This window comes from Scardinius erythrophthalmus (genome assembly GCF_964197995.2).
Source record: "Scardinius erythrophthalmus genome assembly, chromosome: 14".
In the NCBI taxonomy this organism is placed as follows: Eukaryota; Metazoa; Chordata; class Actinopteri; order Cypriniformes; family Leuciscidae; genus Scardinius; species Scardinius erythrophthalmus.
Window position 1 is genome coordinate 36,939,858 of NC_138234.1, and position 23,350 is coordinate 36,963,207.

The following is a 23,350-nucleotide window of genomic DNA, read 5'->3' on the forward strand; positions in this document are numbered from 1 at the left end:
ATATTCCCTTAATTATCTCACTGCATCGCTACTTTTTACTCGTAGTGTGGATTTCCCTGAGGGGTTGAAAGGGTTAACTGTGTAAGATAAAAAAGTCACACCCACAAAATGTATTTTAACAGTAATAAACTGTAAGTTATAAAACAGGTTTATACTGGCAACACTGTTGCCAGTAGTTTACTGTAAAATCTTGTTTTTGGGGTCACCATTGTGCAGAAGAGTAGAGCCTGTGCTTCAGTCCAGGAGAAGATCTACAAACATTGATGATTTGCTGCATGTTGCTTTATTTAACAGGCGCTGACTGTGTAGTTGCTGATCCAGTGGAAATCTCTTTATGTTCAATAGTTTTTCAGTGGTCTCAAATGAAATAAGTTCACAGTAATACTTTGCTCACATTATTAATGCATTATAAATTTTAGTTAATACGTTTAAATGATAGTTGGTCAATTTAAGGCAGTTGGTTTCTGCAAGTGTAATTAGTTAACTATAATTTAGTGCATTTTTACAGAAACAAACTAGATTACAGTAAAGAACTGTACAATTAACAGTATTTTACTGGCAACAGTGTTGCCAGTATTTTACTGTAAAAAAACCCGGTAAGGTCTAACAGTGCAGCTGTACAATCTCCTCGATGGAGCAATGCACATGTGCTGGGAAAGATTTACAAAACAGCCTTAATTTTAGAGGGAATCATCTACGTAGAACCACTGCCTCGTGATAGACGGTGTTATTCAGTACAACAACAACAACAAAAATGGTTAGCCTTCGCCTGCATCTCACATCTGGTCTTAATGGCCATGGCATGTCGTTCCTGAATATCGTCACTGCAGACAAACACAGTTTTTGAGACCTCTCGTCTCGCTCCATCAGCATTACGGCTACTTTACAGCCCTGCTTTATTGGATCAGTTACATTTCAGGCAATTGGCTTTCCCGGTCAGCGCTTTTCCACTGGCCCGTCACCCTCTGTCGCCCTCGGAGGGCTCCCTGCTCCCCAGAGGGCACATTAATCAATCCCAGATCTGCATGTGCAGAACGTTAACATGATACGGATCTGGTGAAGGGGAAATATCCCGGTGGGATTTCAGGCAGTGCATAGCTGATTTATTATCAGTGATGGGTGTCTATACTGTTCAATTTATTCTTATCGAGTTATATTTGCATTTCAATCAGTGGGAAAGAATGCTTTACTGTCGCATGTAAAGAGAGCAGCATGGACGAACATAATGCAAGAATACTGAGTCAAAATGAGATTGTTATTAAGTTGTTATTAAGGGGACACAACATTTTTGTTGTTTACAGTTGCTATGCAATGTCAAATCTTGCTGCTATAACCTTACATATTGCTTGGATTCATATCCTATTACAACAACTAAAGAATCTGTTATATATCGTAAGATATTTAATTTAAAAGTGTAAATTCTGAGTAATTTGCATGTAAAATGAACCTCTCCTCCAGATTCACAGATGCTTTGTAAACTTCATATTTGCAACATGTATCATGTTATCATGTGTGCGTTAATGAATTCCTATGATTGTCACATATGGCGGGCAGAAAGAGTGTTTCGGTGTGGACACTGATCTCTGATCCGTCACCGGGACAAAGGGACGTGTTCGTCACGCAGTCTAAAAGAGGACACACACTAATACAGCCGTGATGACAGCACACAGAGACGGAGATCAACTTCACGCTTACCAAAAGCCTGTGAATGTTGTAGAGATCAGTGGGGGACAGTATTTTTACTTCGTTATACTTAAGCACATTTTTACTTCTAAGTCAAGCCACCTTTATTTATACAGCGCTTTTTACAATACAGAGTGTTTCAAAGCAGCTTTACAGAGATAACAGGAAAATAATGCAAGATAATTTGTTTCTAGAAGAAAATAATGTCACAGTCCAGCTTAAGTAAGTTAAATGATGGTTCCTTTTTTTGTTGTAAAAAAGTTATTAATTTAATTAATTTATATATATAGCCGCTCTGGAGAAAACAGTGATGTCATCGTCCAGCTCAGTTCAGTTCTCATATAATCAATAAGATCAATAATGTTGTTGAATATTAAGCCACAGTCGCAGGAACCCAAACTCCATCAGTGACAGAATGGAGAAATATACAATAAAGAATAGAGGTATGATTACAGTACATTCAAAATCATGATGTCTTACATTTTAATCCACTACATTTCATAAACAATGACTGTTCCTCGTTATTTTAAAATGAAGAAATCGTCACCCGCAATCGTGATTCTTTCCAATGAACTTGTTGAACTGGTTCACAAATCACATTAAATTTGAACTTTATTCTAGAGCTGCTGTATAGCCAAAACTATCTTTGTTACTGTAATCTCCTATTATCACTGTAAAGCTGCTTTGAAACAGTCTATATTGTATATTGTTACTTGACTTTACTGTTTTTATAGTGCACTGTTAACCCTTGCTGTAAAATTCTGACAATATTATACCATTTTCCATTAAAACAGTAATATACCGTAGAAAATAAAAGTAGCCTACAGGAATATACTGTGAATTAACAGTGCTCAAAGTCGACACTCAGAGGCTGTTTTCACAATCACACCCTATACCCTCATTCACTATTCCCTACATTAGTTCACCAATATAGTCCACTTTAATGAAAAGAAGTGAGTGAACTGAGACACTGATGAACACCTGATAAGCAGAATCACTGAAGGACAGAGAAACAAGAACAGAAAAAAGAGGAACACAAAAACTACAACTGACTTCCAGCCACACTGAGTCTGAAACCAGTTTACAAACCAGTTTACGATTATTTCTTTCATACATGTACAAAAGTTCTTGTTGAGAATTAGCAGAGATTTAGTTATTAATAAAATTTGTTGTCACCATGATGGAGATCAGTACTTGCTTTAGTTGGTCACTTGTCCCTTGACTACTTACCATTCATCTCTCTCTGGCTGCTGTAACTGTGAGTTTATAAAACACGTTTGTTATGGCAAGAAAAAGTCAAGAGGAAGATAATTAGGTGTTTTTATTTATATGTGATGATGTCACAATCATCTTGGGCATGTCTGATTTTCAGTTTTTTCCTATATATAGACATTGGAATTATAGTTATCTCATATTAAGCATATATCTGTGAATCTACAAAAGGAAATCAATATTTCTGTAATCAGGTCTTCTGAAAAATATTGTAATCATATAGTGCATTCAATTTTATTTTACTCCTGTTTTGCTCAGACACACACAGATATCAACAATCAGCACATGAATCTCAACAATGGTGAAAAGTTTCATGTTGCAATGCATGCTGGGTTCCAGGATAATATAAAACTCCCAGCATGCACTGCTGCATGGATAATAATAATAATAATAAAAAAGAAATATTGCCACCATTGTTGAGATTCATGTGCTAAATTGTGATATCTCTGTGTTTCTAAAACACAGTGTAGCTCTGTTTCTCTGGTTATGCATCATGTGTTAAAAAAAAAGAGTCATTGTATCTTATTGCTGCGTTTTCACAGTGGTGGTAATGTAACACTTTTGATTGAGGATTAAACTCTGAATAAGTGAGAATGAATTCCTTAGTGAATGAACAGGCAATATGATGATTTTGTCATCATAATCATTATAACTGCAGTCATTCATAAACTGTGTGTGTGCACAAGTGTGACTTGCAAGAACACAGCTCAAGTAGCAAAAGAAAAACTAACAGTTTAGCATCAGCATCCCAACTAAAGCAAGCACTGATCTCTATAACGGTAACTTCAAACCAAACATTTTCAATTAAACATCTCAATAACAACTTCTGTATGACAGAAATAAAGTCATACTGGTTAATAATAAGTGTAATAATGTGTAATGGCTGGAAGTCAGTCGTAGTTATTGTGTTTCTCTATTTTCTGTTCTTGTGTTTCTCTTTTCTTCAGTGATTCTGCTTACAATGACTTACATATTCCCTTAATTATCTCACTGCATCGCTACTTTTTACTCGTAGTGTGGATTTCCCTGAGGGGTTGAAAGGGTTAACTGTGTAAGATAAAAAAGACACACCCACAAAATGTATTTTAACAGTAATAAACTGTAAGTTATAAAACAGGTTTATACTGGCAACACTGTTGCCAGTATTTTACTGTAAAATGTATTTTTTGGGGTCACCATTGTGCAGAAGAGTAGAGCCTGTGCTTCAGTCCAGGAGAAGATCTACAAACATTGATGATTTGCTGCACGTTGCTTTATTTAACAGGCGCTGACTGTGTAGTTGCTGATCCAGTGGAAATCTTTTTATGTACAATAGTTTTTTTAGTGGTCTCAAATGAAAGAAGTTCACAGTAATACTTTGCTCACATTATTAATGCATTATAAATTTTTGTTAATACATTTAAATGATAGTTGGTCAATTTAAGGCAGTTGGTTTCTGCAAGTGTAATCAGTTAACTATAATTTAGTGCATTTTTACAGAAACAAACTAGATTACAGTAAAGAACTGTACAATTAACAGTATTTTACTGGCAACAGTGTTGCCAGTATTTTACTGTAAAAAAACCCGGTAAGGTCTAACAGTGTGTATAATACGTTTTAGTATAAGAATAAAAAGGTTGCTTTTTTCAGATCAATATTAAATGTCTGCGGTTTTATTTCTTATTATTGCTGACTGACTAGCATGACTAGTGCTGGCTAGAAAAATAAAATAAACACGGTCCATCGATCAGGGGTGCGTTTCCCGAAAGCATCGTTGGCCAACTATGGTCGCAAGTTCATCGCAATGTCCATAGAACTCTATTGGTAACGACGGAACTTGCGGCCATAGTTGGCCAACGATGCTTTCGGGAAACGCACCCCAGAACTGAACTCAAGTAACATTGAAAATGAGTACTTATACTTTCACTGGAGTAATATTTTGTGAGCATTTCTGTACTTTTACTCATTATACTTGATGAGAAATACACAGGTCCTCAAACAGTGTCAGAAGTGTTCATCCCCCAGTGAACATCAATGGCAGCGATACATCCGCAGTTCAAGTGTTGCCTTACTTTCAAGCAATAAGACCAAAGGTACTAAATAAAATCCTCATTGTGTAAAACAGCAGAAACAGAACATGCTAGATTGAAAAGAAAGAAAAACCCTGAAGGTTTTTGGAAGACATTAAAGACAACTCAGAAATAGTAAGATGGGAAAACCCAATATTTTTGCCCAGGAAAAGAGCGTATCACATGGGCTGCTGTATTTCTGTTCACCGTGTGGAAGTGAGAATCGTGCGGTAAAGCTACAGCTGTCCAGAGGATAAAGTGAGAGTTACATCTGTCTGACTGTAAAAATGAACTGAGAGTTTTGTGGTTGAACAGGGTCTGCTTCAAAGGTCTGCTTCCTCCTTATGATTTAACCAGTCATTGTTATAGTTTTAATAATGCAGTTATTGCAAAAACAGAATACTCAATGATGATAATGCTATTATATAGCCTCTGATTGTTCATTTCAGCAACACATGGTCAATAACCTTTCCATCGCTTATTGTGCCAGTGCAAGTAAAGGTATGACAAAATTAAAATACTCTGATAAAGTACAGAAAAATGTACATTAACAAAGTAAAATATGAAGAAAAATCGGTAATATTGCTTATAATGAATTATATCTCCATTTATACTTATTTATAAGAAAAGTATTACTTTTCTATAAATATATTTATAAAGACTCCTTAAGACCTATAATGCAGAAGATGAACCATTAAGATGTGCTCATTACACATTTTAAGCTGGTTACTACTAATGAACAATAATTCCTATAATAAAATAATGGGGAAAAAGCAGAAATCATTAATACAAATAGTAGATTTAAAAAAAAAAAATGTTACATACTAGCAAAACACTGCAACAATATTTTTTAAAGTATAATTCCAAACTGCTATAGGCAATCCCATGCAAATGGCTGAGGAAATATAGATTTGAACAAATCAGAATTACCATTCATGACCTCTAACCTCTAATTAGCCATTAAAGACATAAGCCTAACTGATAACTAATTGGTAGCAAACAAGTGTCTCTGGATCTATTTTATATTTAACCATTTATACATCAGTGTATAATGGATTATGAGCACGCACATTGAAAAAGCAAATTCCATGACTTATAAGTTATTATAAAAATAATATAAATGCAACTATAACTGTTCTTATAATGAAGTATAAGTCTTAATGAGTCTTTATAAATGCATTAATAGAATAGTAATAGTTACGTATAAATAAGTAATGGGGTCTATGATGCATTAGAAGCATGGTCTTCTTAGAAAGTGTGAAAAAAGCTGTTAAAAGCTACTTCTTTACTGTCCACTACTGCATGTGTTACTACAGTAAATCCACAGTAAATGTTGGTGTTTTGTGTATTGAAAAGCCTGTAACTGGATTGTTCATGCCATGTTTTTCCTGTTCTGCACATCAGTGCTGTTGAGAACTGGGTTTAGACTAGTTTAGCGTGGGTTTTGTAGCAGAGATTTCTCGCTGGATTGAACAGCTCTGTTTGACAGTGGTCTGTACGGCGTGGTTCAAAGCAATCATTCCACTTTTGAAGCGTTTGCCGTTTTTTATGTTTTTCATGGTTTGTGCTGAAGACTCATTCCAAGTTTAGTAATGATACGCCAATGCGTTCGTTAAAAGACAGCATTTTATGACTGAATTCAAAATGGCTGACATGGAAAATAGCTGAACTTAACCTAAAGAGATGGGTCTTATGATGTTTGGTCAAACTGTTCAGAAGATGGTCTGGAAATGGATGGATGGATGGATATTTTCACAAAACTGAAATGCTCGTGTTCACTCTATGGATCATGTCACGATCGCCTCAGTTTCTGCTCTAACATTAAAGTCCCAATTCACAACGAACTTTAAGAGCCAGTCACATCATGAAGACAGCCTTGCCATCACAGCTCAGTAATGCGTTAACAGCCTCCGTAGAGACGAGACGAGACTCTCAAGCAAAACAAGCTGGTGACAAGCTGTACGAGACTCAGTAGTTCATGATAGAACCAGTCTGTGTGAGTCTGTTGCTGAGTCCCATGAACTATCCCATGAGGCTACAGGAGGGGATTTATGAACAGCAGTGAAGCGACGCAACTGATGCTGGTAGATCACATGATAATGACAACATGGCAGATGTAGTATTTTCTCAATTTCATTCATACATTCATACTATAAAGCATGCAGAGGATCTACTCAGACTGTGTTTTTGTCCTAACCAGATGCAGCTACAACAAGTGACATGTGACATATCGTTGGTCGTCTGGTTTCTATTTTTGCCCTGGGTAGCTCCACCCACAGCGAAATATCACGTGTCTTGCTCCAGACAGCTGTATAATATTAAACATTGAATATGTTCTGATATGGTTAATATGGTTATGATTGTTGGGCACCACACATAAACTGTAGAGATGCACGATATATCAGCCTCCATATCGCTACTGGCCAATAAATGTTCATTTTTAATGTTATCGGTCCGATAAGAAGATTTGGCCAATATATTAAGCCGATAAATAATGTATTATTTCCTTCAGCTGAGACACTTCAGATACGCATTGTTCAACATAATGGTTATGAACTGCTTGAAATATGATTGGAATCACTTCAAAAAAGGAAAATTTGTGCAGCGCAAGTCTGTCATAAAGGCTACATAATATTATAATGAGAACACTGTAATTGTGTGTATAGGACATGGATTTTAATGGTGAGAACTTTCGTTTTTTTAATCAGGCTCTCAAAAATTATAGAAAAATCTAGATTAATATTTATTGGCCAATATATCGGTTATTGGCTTTCAAATATAAAGAATCATCGTTTATCGGTATCGGCAAACATAATAAACTGCATCATTCACATGCTCTAAAGCATTTTGAGCTTGATTTGATTGCGTATTTGAACAAACGAAACACTGTTCATGGCATCCCACCCACTCTCAGAGGAGCTGTGCTAATGAAATAATCATCACTTTAATGGTCTCTGTGTTCTCACTGAAGTGTAACACGCTTCTAATGAGTCTCCAGAGGGAGAAGAGACGGAAAAATGAGTAACAAACAGAGTAGAGAAGAGTGTCTGACACTCTCTCTCTCTCTCTCTCTCTCTCTCTCTCTCTCTCTCTCTCTCTCACACACACACTCTCTCTCTCTCACTCTCACTCACTCTCTCTCTCTCTCTCTCTCTCTCTCTCTCTCTCTCTCTCTCTCTCACACACACACACACTCTCTCTCTCACTCTCACTCACTCTCTCTCTCTCTCTCTCTCTCTCTCTCTCTCTCTCTCTCTCTCTCTCTCTCTCTCTCACTCTCTCTCTCTCTCTCTCTCTCTCTCTCACTCACTCTCTCTCTCTCTCACTCTCACACACTCTCTCTCTCTCTCTCTCTCTCTCTCTCTCACTCTCTCTCTCTCTCTCTCTCTCTCTCTCACTCACTCTCTCTCTCTCTCACTCTCACACACTCTCTCTCTCTCTCTCTCTCTCTCTCTCTCTCTCTCCCCCCCCCCCCCCCCCATCACTTTAATATTGAACATTATGTTGGCATTAGTGGAATTGCACTAGCATGGTTTAAATCATACTTATCCAACCGTTATCAGTTTGTAGCAGTAAATGAAGAGTGTCTCATCGATCACAAGTTCAGTATGGCGTACCACAAGGCTCAGTACTAGGACCGCTGCTGTTCACTCTGTACATGCTACCATTAGGAGATATCATTAGGAAACATGGAATTAGCTTTCACTGTTATGCCGATGATACTCAGCTGTATATTTCTTCAAAACCTAAGTCGGTACTTACCAATTCACAAAATTAACGGATTGCACAGCTGATATAAAAAACTGGATGACTAGTAATTTCCTACTACTTAACTCTGAAAAAAACAGAGATTCTAATTATTGAACAAAAAACTTCCTCACGTAATAACCTAGAATACTGTCTAACACTCGATGGCTGCTCTGTTAAGTCTTCGTCGTCGGTTAGGAACCTGGGTGTGCTCTTTGATACCAATCTTTCATTTGAAAGTCACGTGTCTAGTATCTGTTAAACCGCATTTTTCCATCTTAAAAATATATCTAAATTACGCCATATGCTTTCAATGAAAAATGCGGAACAGTTAGTTCATGCGTTCATGACATCAAGGCTAGATTATTGTAATGCTCTTATGGCTGGTTGTCCTGCACGTCTATTGCGATCTCAAAATTCTGGCCAGTTGATAATACCTAGAATATCAAAATCGACTGCTGGCAGTAGATCCTTCTCCTATTTAGCTCCAAAACTCTGGAACAGTCTTCCTAACATTGTCCGAAGCAGACACACTCAACACTAAAAACGCATCTCTTTTGCCTGGCATTCATATAGAACATTACATTTCTATTATTCAAATCAGTTAATTGGTTATTAGGCTGCATAGATCCGGTCAGCCGGAACCGGGAACACTTCCCATAAATCCTGATGTACTCGTTACATCATAAGAGGCATCTACGCTAATGTTAATCTTTCTGTTTTTTACCGAGATTTACCGCAGTCCGCCGGATCCGGGCCGTATCCAGATCAGATGGAGGACCTGCGCCTGCACACGTCCACGACGCATCCCTGAAGTGCCAGCCTCATCAGTCCTGTGAAGGCCTCATCGACACGACAGCCATCGGCACTGATCCTCAACAAACCCGTCTCCATACCGGCGGGATGACTCCGACTTCCAACCAGATGATCTGGATAAATATTCTGAATGTTCTGATCCAATCTGACTTCTGACCTGTAATGCTGCCTGGATCATAATCATACACTGTTCACTCGTTGGCCAGAGGAGAACTGAGCGACTGAGTCTGGGTTCTCCCAAGGTTTATTTCTCCATTCTGTCACTGATGGAGTTTGGTTTCCTTGCCACTGTTGCCTTGGCTTTTGGCTTGCTTAGTTGGGGACATTTAATATTCAACAATATTATTAATCTGCCTTACTTAAGGTGGACGATGACACGATTTTCTTCTAGAAACAAACTTTGTTGTATATTTTCATGTTATCACTGTAAAGCTGCTTTGATACAATCTGTATTGTAAAAACCGCTGTATAAATAAAGGTGACTTGACTTGACTAATACCTTTTGTTACCATGATTATACCCTGGTACCACCACTGTATTTTTTTTTTTTTTGTAAGGTAAGCTTTGGCTGTGCCCGTCTCTCAGCGTCCTGACTGTAGTCTGAGAGAGAGAGATCGGCTTTAGTGTGCTTTATTTCTTGCAGTGGCCCTAATCGAGCGGCTCCCATTTCCAGACACACAAACACTGAGCACTGCATATATTTATGTACATTTCCTCTTTAAATTCTCATTACTGTCATCTGAAAGGCTTTATTTTCTTTAAGTGAATTCTGAACTCTTATTCTCCATGTGTGTGTGTGAGTGTTGAGAGTGTCACGCTGACTGAATGTGTGCCTGCTGTGTTTGCTGTGCATCAGCAGGATCACACTGTGATCTTCTGTCTTTATGTCAGTCTTCCCCCACTTTTATGACACTCCACATCAGCGTCAGCCTCAGGCGGCCAACAGCTCCACTCACGCCCTGAACGCAGAGACCCTACACAACAACACTACACTCACTGCACCAGCACAAACACACACACGCTCAGATGACAGCAGGTGATCATGTCATTCATGCTGGTTAAATACAGATACAAACCTGCATAAAAACACCAAGAAGATACAGTGCTTTACCTATTTAGCTGTATTACGGTGCAGTTATATTAACATGTCCACACTGAACTGAATAGAGCTGAATAACAACTACTGGGTAACACTTAATTTTGATGGTCCACTTTAGACATTCTACTGACTTTAAAGCTGCCGTCGGCAACATTTTTTGATCATATTGAGTGAAATCGACACTATAATCCGACAGAACAACATAAGGTGGTTTTAGAAAAACCCGAGCTTCTAACTCCACCTGGAACGTGTTATTTGTTTTGCAAAAATCCACCGCTCCCGGATCATCAGGTCCAATCAGCGCTGGGGGGTGTGAGATCTGACTGTCAATCACAGGTCGTGCACACGCCACAGATCCCCCCACCCTCGCGCACGTTACAATATCACATGCACACGACACGCCTGAAGTTAGCCTGAAGATTGCACGAAGCGTGATGGCGGAGAGAAAATCTACTAACAAGCGTCCAATTCCAAGTCAAATTCTCTAAATTTGCAACTATACATGTCAACTAACTCAATTTGCAACTATACATGTTCACTAACTCTAAATTTGCAACTATACATGTCAACTTACTCTCAATAATTTGCAGCTATACATGTTCACTAACTCTCAATAATTTGCAACTATACATGTTCACTAACTCTCAATAATTTGCAGCTATACATGTTCACTAACTCTCAATAATTTGCAACTATACATGTTCACTAACTCTCAATAATTTGCAACTATACATGTGAACTAACTCAATAATTTGCAACTATACATGTTCACTAACTCTCAATAATTTGCAACTATACATGTCAAATAACTCTCAATAATTTGCAACTATACATATCAGCTAACTCTCAATATTTAGCAACTATACATGTCAACTAACTCTCAATAATTTGCAACTATACATGTTCACTAACTCTCAATGATTTGCAACTATACATATCAACTAACTCTCAATATTTAGCAACTATACATGTTCACTAACTCTCAATAATTTGCAACTATACATGTTCACCAACTCTCAATAATTTGCAGCTATACATGTCAACTAACTCTCAAAAATGTGCAACTACATGCTAACTAATTCTTTAAAAATTGCAACTACATGTCAACTAACTCTCATTAGAAGTTACTTATAGTCAGTAGACTCTTTAAAAAGGGCCATCAAAATAAAGTGTTATTCTTTCAACACACTGTTCTCTTCTGTAGAGCTGCTTATTGCTGAATTAGAAATTTGAAGTTACCATCACTGATTCTGTTTATTGCTGTGAAGCTGCTTTGAAATCTAAAAGAAATCTGAAATCTTTTGAAATCTTGAATCGTTATTATATAAAGTGCTGTAGAAATAAAGGTGACTTGGCATTAGTGATATTTCAGTGAAATCTTGTCAGGCAATAAAGGTTGTCCATGGTCAATAGCGTACTGATGCGTAAAGCAAGGCTGAATTCCAACAAACAATGGTAAGTGCGACCATACCAAATAAAGTATTACCAGCCGGGCAAATGGGTGACAGTGAGGGATCGCTCTAGTCGCGGATCAAAAAACCACTCTCCGTTCCGATTACCATAACAAATCGATTTGCCCTGCTCAGTGAAACACCCACTGAGAATGATTGTGCCCTAGTTATTGGCGATTCTATTACACGGAACGTGAAAATAGAGACACCAGCCACCATAGTCACATGTTTGCCGGGAGCCAGAGCGCCTGACATCAAAGCAAATTTAAAAGTGCTGGCTAATGCTAATCGTTTATTCTCTAAGATCATTATTCATGTCGGCGCTAATGATGTTCGACTCCGCCAGTCGGAGATCACCAAAATTAATATTAAAGAGGTGTGTGAACTTGCAAGTATGATGTCAGGCACTGTAATTTGCTCTGGCCCCCTTCCTGTTTGCAGGAGTGATGAGATACTTAGTAGATTGTGTTCTCTTAACGGTTGGCTGTCTAAGTGGTGTCCGCAAAATAATATAGAATTTATAGACAATTGGAAAAGTTTTTGGGGCAAACCTGACCTGTTGAAAAGAGATGGTATTCATCCCTCCTGGGATGGTGCTGCTCTTCTCTCTAGTAATATGGCTCATAGTCTTAGAGCTCAAACATGACAATCTGGGGCTCAGGTCAGGAAGCAGACAGACTGGCTTAACCGACTGTCTGCTAGCGGCCTTGCGTCACCAAGGTCAGATAAATCCCATCACATAGAGCCTCTTTCACCTAGCTATCATCATATAGAGCAGTGGTTCCCAAACCTGTCCTGCCGGCACCCCAACACTGCACATTTTCTTTGTCTCCCTAATCAAACACACCTGATTCAACTCATCAGCTCATTATCACATGGGTTAATGAGCTGATGAGTTGAATCAGGTGTGTTTGATTAGGGAGACAAAGAAAATGTGCAGTGTTGGGGTGCCGGCAGGACAGGTTTGGGAACCACTGATATAGAGACTGTGTCTGTTCCCCGAATTAGGAAATCCAAAAAACATTTTAATGATCAGCAATATTTTAAAATTGATGCGATGTTTAATAGGCAGCCAGTGCAGTTTTGACAGAACCGGGCTAATATGGTCATACTTCCTGGTTCTGGTAAGAACTCGAGCTGCTGCGTTTTGGACCAGCTGTAGTTTGTTTATTAAGCGTGCAGGGCAACCACCTAGTAGAGCATTACAATAATCTAGCCTTGAGGTCATGAACGCATGAACTAATTGTTCCACATTTGTCAATGAGAGCATATGGCGTAATAATTTAGATATATTTTTAAGATGGAAAAATGCGGTTTTACAGATACTAGACACGTGACTTTCAAATGAAAGATTGGTATCAAAGAGCACACCCAGGTTCCTAACCGACGACGAAAACTCGACAGAGCAGCCATCGAGTGTTAGACAGTATTCTAGATTATTACGTGAGGAAGTTTTTTTGTCCAATAATTACACAGCAAAATCCCCAGAGTTAAATTAACTCTGCTCAGAGAACATTTGGTCCCTCTCTACAGAGAGTTAAAATAACTCTGAATCAGAGTTAAAGTTAATGAGATACTTAAGTGATTAATTAAGTGATGATTGGGCATTAATGATGAACACCTGCTGTCAACAAGCAGAATCACTGAATGAAAGAGATTCAATAAGAACAGAGAAAAAGAGAAACACAAGAACTACAACTGACTTCTAGCCACAGCCTAGGATGAAATCAACTGAAGATAAAATACATTAAATGTCTGAAGATCTCAGCAGAGGAGGATTAAACAACTCCACAAACAGCATTACCAGCTTCACTTATTACTAACCAGACTGACTTTATTTGTGTAATACATCTACAGAAGTTCTTATTGAGAATTAACAGAGGTTTAGATGTTGATGATTTACTGAGAATGTTTGGTCACCATTGTGGTGACCAGTGTTTCATTTAGTTGGGCAGTTTGACACTTTTTTTTTTCTTGAGTTTGTGGATTTTGTAACAGGTTTTACCATAACATGTAATTTGTTGCAAAGAAAGCCAGAAGCAAAAATGGTCAGGAGATATGGTTTTCAACAACAAAAAATAGAATAATGCACCTATTTCATCACTGTCCCAAAGTGGTTTCTCATCAGTGGTTATTTGATGTTAATTCATTCGATTCACATGACGTCACTGTAGCTTTGCGCCGCCATCTTTGCGACCACGGCGGTCTCAGTAACAGCCGAAAGAGGGAAACCTGAACTGGTATTTTATTCTATACCAAAAGAAGAGAGAAGAGAGAATAATTTATTTAAAAGACTTGAAGTCTCATGTTGGTTTGTGGTTATTTATACACAGCAAAAAGTCCAGTGTTAAATTAACTCTCCTGGGAGTTTATATGGCTCCAGAGTCAGTGTTAAAATATGAGTGTTAAATTAACACTCAAGAGTGTTAAAGGTAATGAGCTAATTAAGTGATTCATTGAGTGATAATTGACCATTATTGAAGACACCTGATGTTAACAAGCAGGATCACCAAAGGAGAAAATCTATTTTTTAAGACACCGTTATGGTGATCAGTGTTTGTTTTAGTTGGGCTCTTGACCCATAAAGCATTAACTTTAGATTTTGTTTGGCTGTTGTATCTGAGTTATAACTCTCAGATGAACAAAGAGAAACGTTGATCAGGTGGTGTTGGTTATGATTTGATAATCATAATTTGACCTGAATATCAACTCTCATTTAGAGAGTCAGATTTACCTTGTTGATTACAGCAGCCTGTGATTCTACAGCAAATTCTTTTTATCATTATCAATATAATCCAAAATATTTCTTAAAAATTGTTCTGATAAAAATACTTAGAAATTTACTTAATTTAGACACACTGACATCAATAATCAGCCTGTGAATCTCAACAATGGTGACAATAATAAAGCATGTTGCAGTGCATTCTGGGTGTCACCAATCAAAACTCATTCATGGCTCCCATCATGCATTGCGGTATGAATAAATTATGAGCTGAATTGTCTTACTAATTTCCTTTTCCTAATTGAATATTCTGTTTGTCACCATAGTTGAGATTCATACACTGATTCTTGATGTCTGTGTGTGCCTAAAAGAGATTTTGTTCTTTCAGAACAACTTTTAAGAAATCCTTTAGATTATTAAAAAAATTCTGGATCTTATGCTGTAGAATCACAGTGATGCTGTAATCAACAATATAAATCTAAGTCAGCGATTAGACTCCAAATGAGTTTTGTGATTCAGGTCAAGTGATGATTATGTCAAAACATAACCAACAAAACCTGATCAACTTTTCTCTTTGTTCATCTGGCAGTTATAACTCAGATACAACAGTGAAAAATAATCTAATGTTAACAGTTTAAGGGTCAAGAGCCCAACTAAAGCAAACACTGATCTCCATAACGGTGTCTTAAAAAATGAGATTTTCTCCTTCAGTGATTCTGCTTGCTAACATCAGGTGTCTTCAATATTGCTCAATCATCACTCAATTAATCACTTAATGAGCTCATTAACTTTAACACTCTTGAGTGTTAATTTAACACTCATATTTTAACACTGACTCTGGAGCCATATAAACTCCCAGGAGAGTTCATTTAACACTGGACTTTTTGCTGTGTACATCATAAGAAGAATGGCATCTATGCTACTTTTAGTGTCTTTGTTTATCAGTTTATAGTGTCAGACGCATGTCGGTAAATTAGGAAATGAACTTGCGCTCCCCGGGCGGTTCAGCGAAAAGAGGAGGCATGTTCCAGCGCAAACGTTCCCTGGTGCTATTTTGCAGGTTTAGAAAACAATTCCACCACTGACCAGGAAAAACCTAGTCAAAAGTCAGTGGCGCGTTGCGCATGTTATTCATATGCTATTTTAAGGGCGCATGCTTGGCCATAATGTAGCGTGTGCACAACGCCCATACACTTTGATTCTCTCATCTACACAGAAGCAACAGTTTTCATTTTTGCAAATTATACATTATTACAAGGAAAAATATTAGGTCTTGATAAGCCTAGGGCTTCTACCTATCCCTTTTCGAACAGTGTGATTATTATGCTAAAAAAATTTTTTTTGTTTTGTTTTTCTTGTTTTTGTTTAATTTTATTGATGGATATTTCAGTGTTGCTGTCTTTGGTTTAATTTATTTTTTAATTGTTCGAAATAAAGATTTCATTCATTCATTCATTCATTCATATTAACACACGAGGGAAATCATTGTTGTGTCCATGAAATATCCATAATTTTATTGATGGATATTTCAGTGTTGCTGTCTTTGGTTTAATTTATTTTTTAATTGTTCGAAATAAAGATTTCATTCATTCATTCATTCATTCATATTAACACACGAGGGAAATCATTGTTGTGTCCATGAAGATATGAAAAAATAGGCATAAATCTAGCTTACACATTTACCCAAATTATCATACGCCTGTTTAACCGAAGCTAATTTGGGTGTGTTTCTCCATCCCCAATGTCACTTCTCTGTGTTTTACGGCCCTGACGAGAACGTCGGTCTCCTCGGATGTGAACCGCTCCTGGCGAGCGGCCTGGCAAATCCGCCGTTATAATAGCAATCCGCCATGGAACAAGCGCGCCTGCTCTTAAAGGGAATGTGAGATGACGCTCTGATTGGTTTATTTCACGTTACGCCCAAACCAAACCTATGAGTAATGAAGCGACTTCAGACCACCACATTTTAGATTTGCGTCGGGCGCAAGAGTCATTTATCCCGCCGGTATAATAATAGCGAGACCCGCCCACAAAGTTACTTGTGTTTCGCACTTGATACTTGTGTTTCAGATCGTTAAAATAGGGCCCCTAGTGTTGTTTGGCAGAATTTTACTGGCAATATCTCATTTAAATAGGAATCTGCATTATTGGGAGTTTCACATGAGGGCAAAAACTGGGCAAAAACATTTAAATTATACGTTTCCTTACAAATAACACTGCACAAATTCATTCAAAACCATCCTTTTCCTTATGAGATCGCTTTGGAGATTTCACTCGAGTTCAAAATGGCCTCGAAAACTTTAAGAAAAAGCGTATTCATTGGTCTGAAATTGATTTCTGTGCACTGTTGACAATAGTCCCATTTACTCAAAATTTCGCTGATATGTTGCTAATGTGATCACACCTTAATTATACTAAATTACTTAACAACCAGACAGAATTGTGTAATTGCGAGCAGCTCCATAAAGTACACGTAGTTAATTAGCATTACTCTGTAATTATTAATCTAAATACATGAGATCATGAACACTATAATATAAAAGTGTATCTACCTTTTATTTACTGCGGTTATCACTGTATTTCTACAGTGCAGAAAAGTAGGGCCTAACTAAGCAATTATGTAATATTCTTCATCTGGACTGAATGTAATCTAGAACAGCACAGGGCTCTATATAGATCTGACGTTCCTCTGAGAGTCTGTCAACGGCAGATAAAACACCTGGAGTCCAAATCTCTACAACTTGTTCTGCGTAGAACATCTTTACATGTTTTTTTATTAAATAAAATTGATAGCCTGCAGATTGTGGTATTTTTCTGATTGTTGTTGTTTGAGGAAATTGATCCCTACACTAATGGATCTGTCTATGTTTTTTTTTGTTTTTTTGTTCGAGAAAGCGTAATTTATGTAGTGCCACAGTGTAACTTGAATTTCATGTAGTGGTGGAGAACAGTTTTACTCACAGCCAATCATCATCATGGCCACGGCGAAGATCTTCTCTCCATCTGTGGTGGGCGCGATGTTTCCGAAGCCAATACTGGTCAGGCTGGTCATGGTGAAATACAATGATGTGATGTAGACCGAGTCTTTGCTGGGACCCCCTTCCCACTTCCCCATGCCACTGGCGTTAAAGCGATATGGTGATCCAACGGATTCTCCCAGGAGGTACAGCCAGCTGTCCCGGCGGACCATGTTGGATTCTTCATCTATGACCTCGTAGTCCCCAATGCTGTACCAGATGCAGGCCAGCCAGTGGGCGGCCAGGCCGAACACACACACCAGCAACACCAGCACCGCTGCACCGTACTCAATGTAGTGGTCCAGCTTACGGGCCACTCGCCCGAGGCGCAGCAAACGCACCACCTTCAGAGAACTGAACAGGCTGCTGATGCCCTGCAAGAAACAAGACACGTGATTAGTCGAGTTAGATGAGTTTGTGGTCATTTAGAAGATGTTTTTACCCATGGTGACTTACAATACAGTTCGATTACTAAAGGTCCAGTCCTAAAGTGAACCACGGATCGGGACCCAATGAATGTTTCTAAATTCACGAGTTCACACTTACAAATAAGTCAGATAGAATAAATGCGTATTTGGCGTGCTGTCCGAGGAGAGGGCTCCGGGCTCGGTATTCGGCCCGAACCCAGAGTACTCCCCCCGTATTCCTGGCTGTGAAAGAACAAGCCAAGAGTGAGGAGTCGGGGTGGTGGAGGGATGCTGAAAACTGTCAAGGAAGTTAGATGAGTTGACAGAGTGAATATATATGCTTCCTCTCATGCTGATAGGGTAGACATGGTAATTGTTTGATGAGTTGATTGATTACTTGATTATTTGAACGTGCTCCTCCCGAACTTTGTTAATAAAACATCATATCTAAATAATTTTAAAATCCAAATGGAATATTAACCAAACTGAAAGCCTGTTCAAAAACGAAATGTTTGGTGCGGAAATGGATGCGTCTGTTCAGATCGACATGAACACTTTTATATGTCGCCAATCACACTTTATTTTAAGGTGTCATTGTTAAAGTGTAATTATATATTTAAGTACTGAGGAATAATAAATAACAACATGTACTTACTCTAGGGTTGGGTAGGATTAGGATTTGGTTGAGGGTTAATTGCATGTAATTATGCATAATTTACTCTTATTACTATGGTAAGTACATGTAACATATGCAACAAGGACACTAAAATAAAGTGTTACCCTTTTTTATTCATTATGGAGAGGTGTTCTACTCTCTTTTGCATTGAACCTCAAAGAAAGCCAACCAATAAGATTTGCACTCTTGGTCACATGCTCAATGCTGTTATCTTGATGGAGCTCATGAAGAGACTATTTAGCTAAGCGACAGTGAATAGCAGAGGAAGAACCCGGAAGCGGCTCGCTGATCTCTGTACTCTTGTATTTGGCGGTGACTGGTGAACTCAATAGCGATAACAAATTCGGCTGTTTGAAAACCTGTTTGACTTCCTGTCTTCTCTGTGACAAGTGGGTTTCAGAAATGGAAAATTGCGCACCACTTTCCTTGTGTACCGCCATATTTTTACTTTCCCATAAGCGCCACCTACTGTCAGAGAGTCAATCTGCATTTTCATTCAGCCTGCACTGAAAAAAATTATTCGTTGAATTTAATAAAAAAAAATTATGGTAAGTGGTTGCACACAATTGATTTTAGCTACATTTAAACAAAGGCATTAAGTTGAACCTAATCAATTTTAGTTCAACGTAATGCATTTGTTTAAATGTAGCTAAAATCAATTGTGTGCAACCACTTACCATAATTTTTTTTATTAAATTCAACGAATCATTTTCATTCAGCCTGTCTACTGTTTTCACTGTGAAATCGAAATTTGTTTCTGTGCTATTTACAGCTTAAATGTTAGTATTGTGACTACTCTAAACCAACCAGTTGAAAAATCCCCGTTACCCTGCAGACGCAGCTTAACCCTGGCTCGGATTCAACTGTATTCTGCCCGCAGCACCAGCAGAGAAAGCAAGGATGACTGGTGTTGACGTGCCCAGCACAGGCGTCCTCTGCTGCTGTGGGAACGAGGACTGTGTGTGTGTGTGTGTGCTATAATCTCCGTCTCGGATGCAGGCTCTGCTACAGCGGCCTGACAGCTCCGCAAAGCCCCAGAATAATACAGCTTTTAGTGTGCACTTCCTACCGAGGGATTAAATGAATGAGTCTGTGCCAAAACCCAAACTGAGGACGGCACCTGACAGGTTATGAAAGTCAACATGAAACTGAAAGTGGCCCAATTTACTTTCTTAATACCAGTTCCTGATGTATCCATGCACATTATTTTAAAGAAAAATGATGTTGTTTTCATAATCTATCATCAAAAAGTAATTGCTCATTTGCTCCAACACGTGCCCTGTCTGCCAATGGCCAAAAAAGTAGTCCCACCCCAAGCTCACACCATTGGATTAGACCAGTGGTTCCCAAACTGGTGTACTTGGGGTATGCAAACAAAATGCTGTGTTTTGCCCGTCATTCAATTATACCCCACCATAAAATAACATTAAAACCGAGCATGTGTTTATATCAGGTAAAATGCCGCATCTTGTGTAAAAACAGGAAAATGGTAGTGCTGTAAAAGGTCAAATACATGACATACAATCAAATTACATCATCTTTTGCTGACAAAACTGACTGCATCCACACAAGCAGTGTGCATATGATAGGTTGTGTGCGGAGTATATGCTGCCTTAGCAAATCGCTCTACATTACTGCTGTTCTCCACAATGGACCTTTGTAAAAGAAGGGATTTAGCATTTAGCATGAAGAACAAATATCGAGATCGGTTTAAGACTCAAACTATCTTCTATACAAAAACATATGCTGTGTGAGTTCTTGTTTTTAATGTTGATAATCTATTACACGAGCAAGAATGCATTTTTTCCTGAATATCCACATGATTGCAAATGTGACACATATTGTCTCTTAAAGGAACACTCAACTTTTTTTGGAAACAGACTCATTTTCCAACTCCCCTAGAGTTAAACGGTTGAGTTTTACCGTTTTCGGATCCATTCAGCCGATCTGCGGGTCTGGCGGTAGCACTTTTAGCATAGCTTAGCATAGATCATTGAATCTGATTAGACCGTTAGCATCTCTCTCAAAAAAAACTGACCAAAGAGTTTCGATATTTTTAGGATACATTTCTTAAAGTTAGGAACTTGCAGCAGGCGCAATGATATTACGTTGGAAGTAATACCTAGTTGGGGACTATTTTCAGGCGCTGCGTAATATTGTGCCTGCTGCACACATGGTACGGCAGCAATGTTCCTTGATTATTACGCAGGAATGAGAGTATAGTTCCTAGCCATATCGGCCTAGAAAATCACAACTTTTCATTTTCCGCCAGTCTTAGTACACGATGTAACTAGAGAAGATTTATTAAATAGGAAAAATATCGAAACTCTTTGTCCATTTTTTTGAGAGAGATGCTAATGGTCCTGTCCGATTCAATGATCTATGCTAAGCTATGCTAAAAGTGGTACCGCCAGACCCGGAGATCGGCTGAATGGATTCGAAAACGGTAAAACTCAACTGTTTAACTCTAGGGGAGTTGGAAAATGAGTCTGTTTCCAAAAAAAAGTGGAGTGTTCCTTTAATAGAAAAAGTGTGACTGCAGTGGAAGTGGAAGAGAAGGAGTATGCAGAAGGGTGTAGACAGGAACCACTGGATTAGACAGTGATGGTATATCTTGCCCAAAAATTATACACTGTTGCTTCAAAGCAAGATTGCGTTAAAGAAATAAAGGTTGCAGGAATAGTTGCAATAATTGCTCTTGCGCATCAAGCAAAACCTTAACCACTGAGGTTTGTTCAAGCATGCATTGTTGATCAATGTTTATACGTGAATAAAAATGTAAATAAATATGTTCATCATATAAAGTGATTGTGTCTCTCCAGAAGACTTGGAGTAAACCGTTCAATTCACATGGATTACTATTACGACTTTTTGAAGCTTGAACAATTTTGGTTGCATAGATTTCAATGGATGGACAAAAGTTATGGGAAGTATTAAAGATATCTTCATGTGTGTTCTGAAGATAAATGGAAATCTTATCCTAATGAGAAACTGACCATTTAAAGGAGAACTTTAACTGAACTTTAACTTTAACTGAACTGTGTCATTACAAGTGCACAGAAAATATGAGTGATTCCTTCAGAGTGAACACGAGTGAATCTGACTGCAGTAGATGTGAAAGATATGCATAAAAATTATGTTATTTAAGCCAGCGCAAATACCTGTTTACATCCTGTTTTCGGTTGAAGTCCAAAGTAATCGATTGCCGAGTTCACGCGCGTGATCATAGGTCACTAAACCTATGCACGTGAACTCGGCAATCGACTACTTTGGACTTCAACCGAAAACAGGATGTAAACACAGGTATTTGTTGCAAGTTGGTGAATAAGGACGCTACACATACAGTGGGTTAAGATCCGTGTATTTATATCTTGCAGAACTCACATGCACACATAGCACAAAACTGCTGACTTCCTGTTACATGTTAACATACCCAAGTTTTCCACAAGGTGGAGCTGCTGCCTAACCAGTACAACAGGATACCCTGTAACATCTCCCCTCCTGTAGTAAGATATCCAAACATTAAATGGCATTGCCCACAAACCTGAACTTCATTAAACTCTACCTGTTAACTCTGCAAAGAACACCCCAACTTATTAACAGGCTATTACCATGAACAGAACAAAACCTAAGTTACCTAACACAGCTGTTGGAACACAAATACCGATATGACAGCTATTAGCAGTGTTCTTGTTTTCCAGTGTTCGCTTTCCTTGTTCAGTTTGCCCCACTTACAGGTTCAATCTATCCCGAGGCTTAATTAGCCTGCCACTCCGGGAGTATGCCTGGCCCTGCTCCGCTCGGTGTGGCGTGCAACTGGGTTGTGATGAATGGGTTACCCCCCCATGACTGGTGCCTGTCTCTTCACTGCTGACCTCGCTCGCAGAGCCCTCCTCTGTGGCATGTGCGTCCCCGGGATGCTCAGGGGAATGTTCTAGATGCCCTGATGACAACGAGGGGACTCTCTCCGCAGGTCTAAGATCGACCCTGTTGCGACGGTATGTTGTCCCCTCCACATTAACAACATAGGACCTGGGGCCCGCCTGCTGCAGGCACACCCCTTTTCTCCACCGGCCAGTCCTGTCCCCAGGGAGTGGTTTCATCCTGATGGGCTGGCCAATGTTCAGCTCAGGTAAATCTTTGGCTGATCTGTCATAGCTCAGTTTCGCCATCTGGCGTTTCACACACAGTTTGTCCGGTATCTCATTGATGACCCGGGGCATCAGGAGCTGGTCCGCCACAGGGAGGTGCGTCCTCAGTCTCCGTGACATCAGTCGCTGTGCAGGACTGCAGTGCAGTCCTTCGGTGGGTGTGTTTCTCCAATGGAGAATAGCTTTCCATGGGTCCTCGCCAGCAAACGCGGCTCTTCTGCACAGGTTTTTTACAATCTTTACTGCCGACTCTGCTTTGCC

General features: G+C 38.8%; 1 protein-coding gene across 1 annotated transcript in view; it reads right to left on the minus strand.

The window, feature by feature from the left end:
- kcnh1b (potassium voltage-gated channel, subfamily H (eag-related), member 1b) overlaps positions 1–23,350 on the minus strand; it is a gene marked incomplete at both ends in the record, with an annotated part of 69,846 nt that overhangs the window by 28,094 nt on the left and 18,402 nt on the right. The window contains one exon of the mRNA XM_081383962.1: positions 17,800–18,229. Coding sequence (XP_081240088.1) covers positions 17,800–18,229 — 430 coding nt within the window. The remainder of the gene's footprint in view (positions 1–17,799; positions 18,230–23,350) is intronic.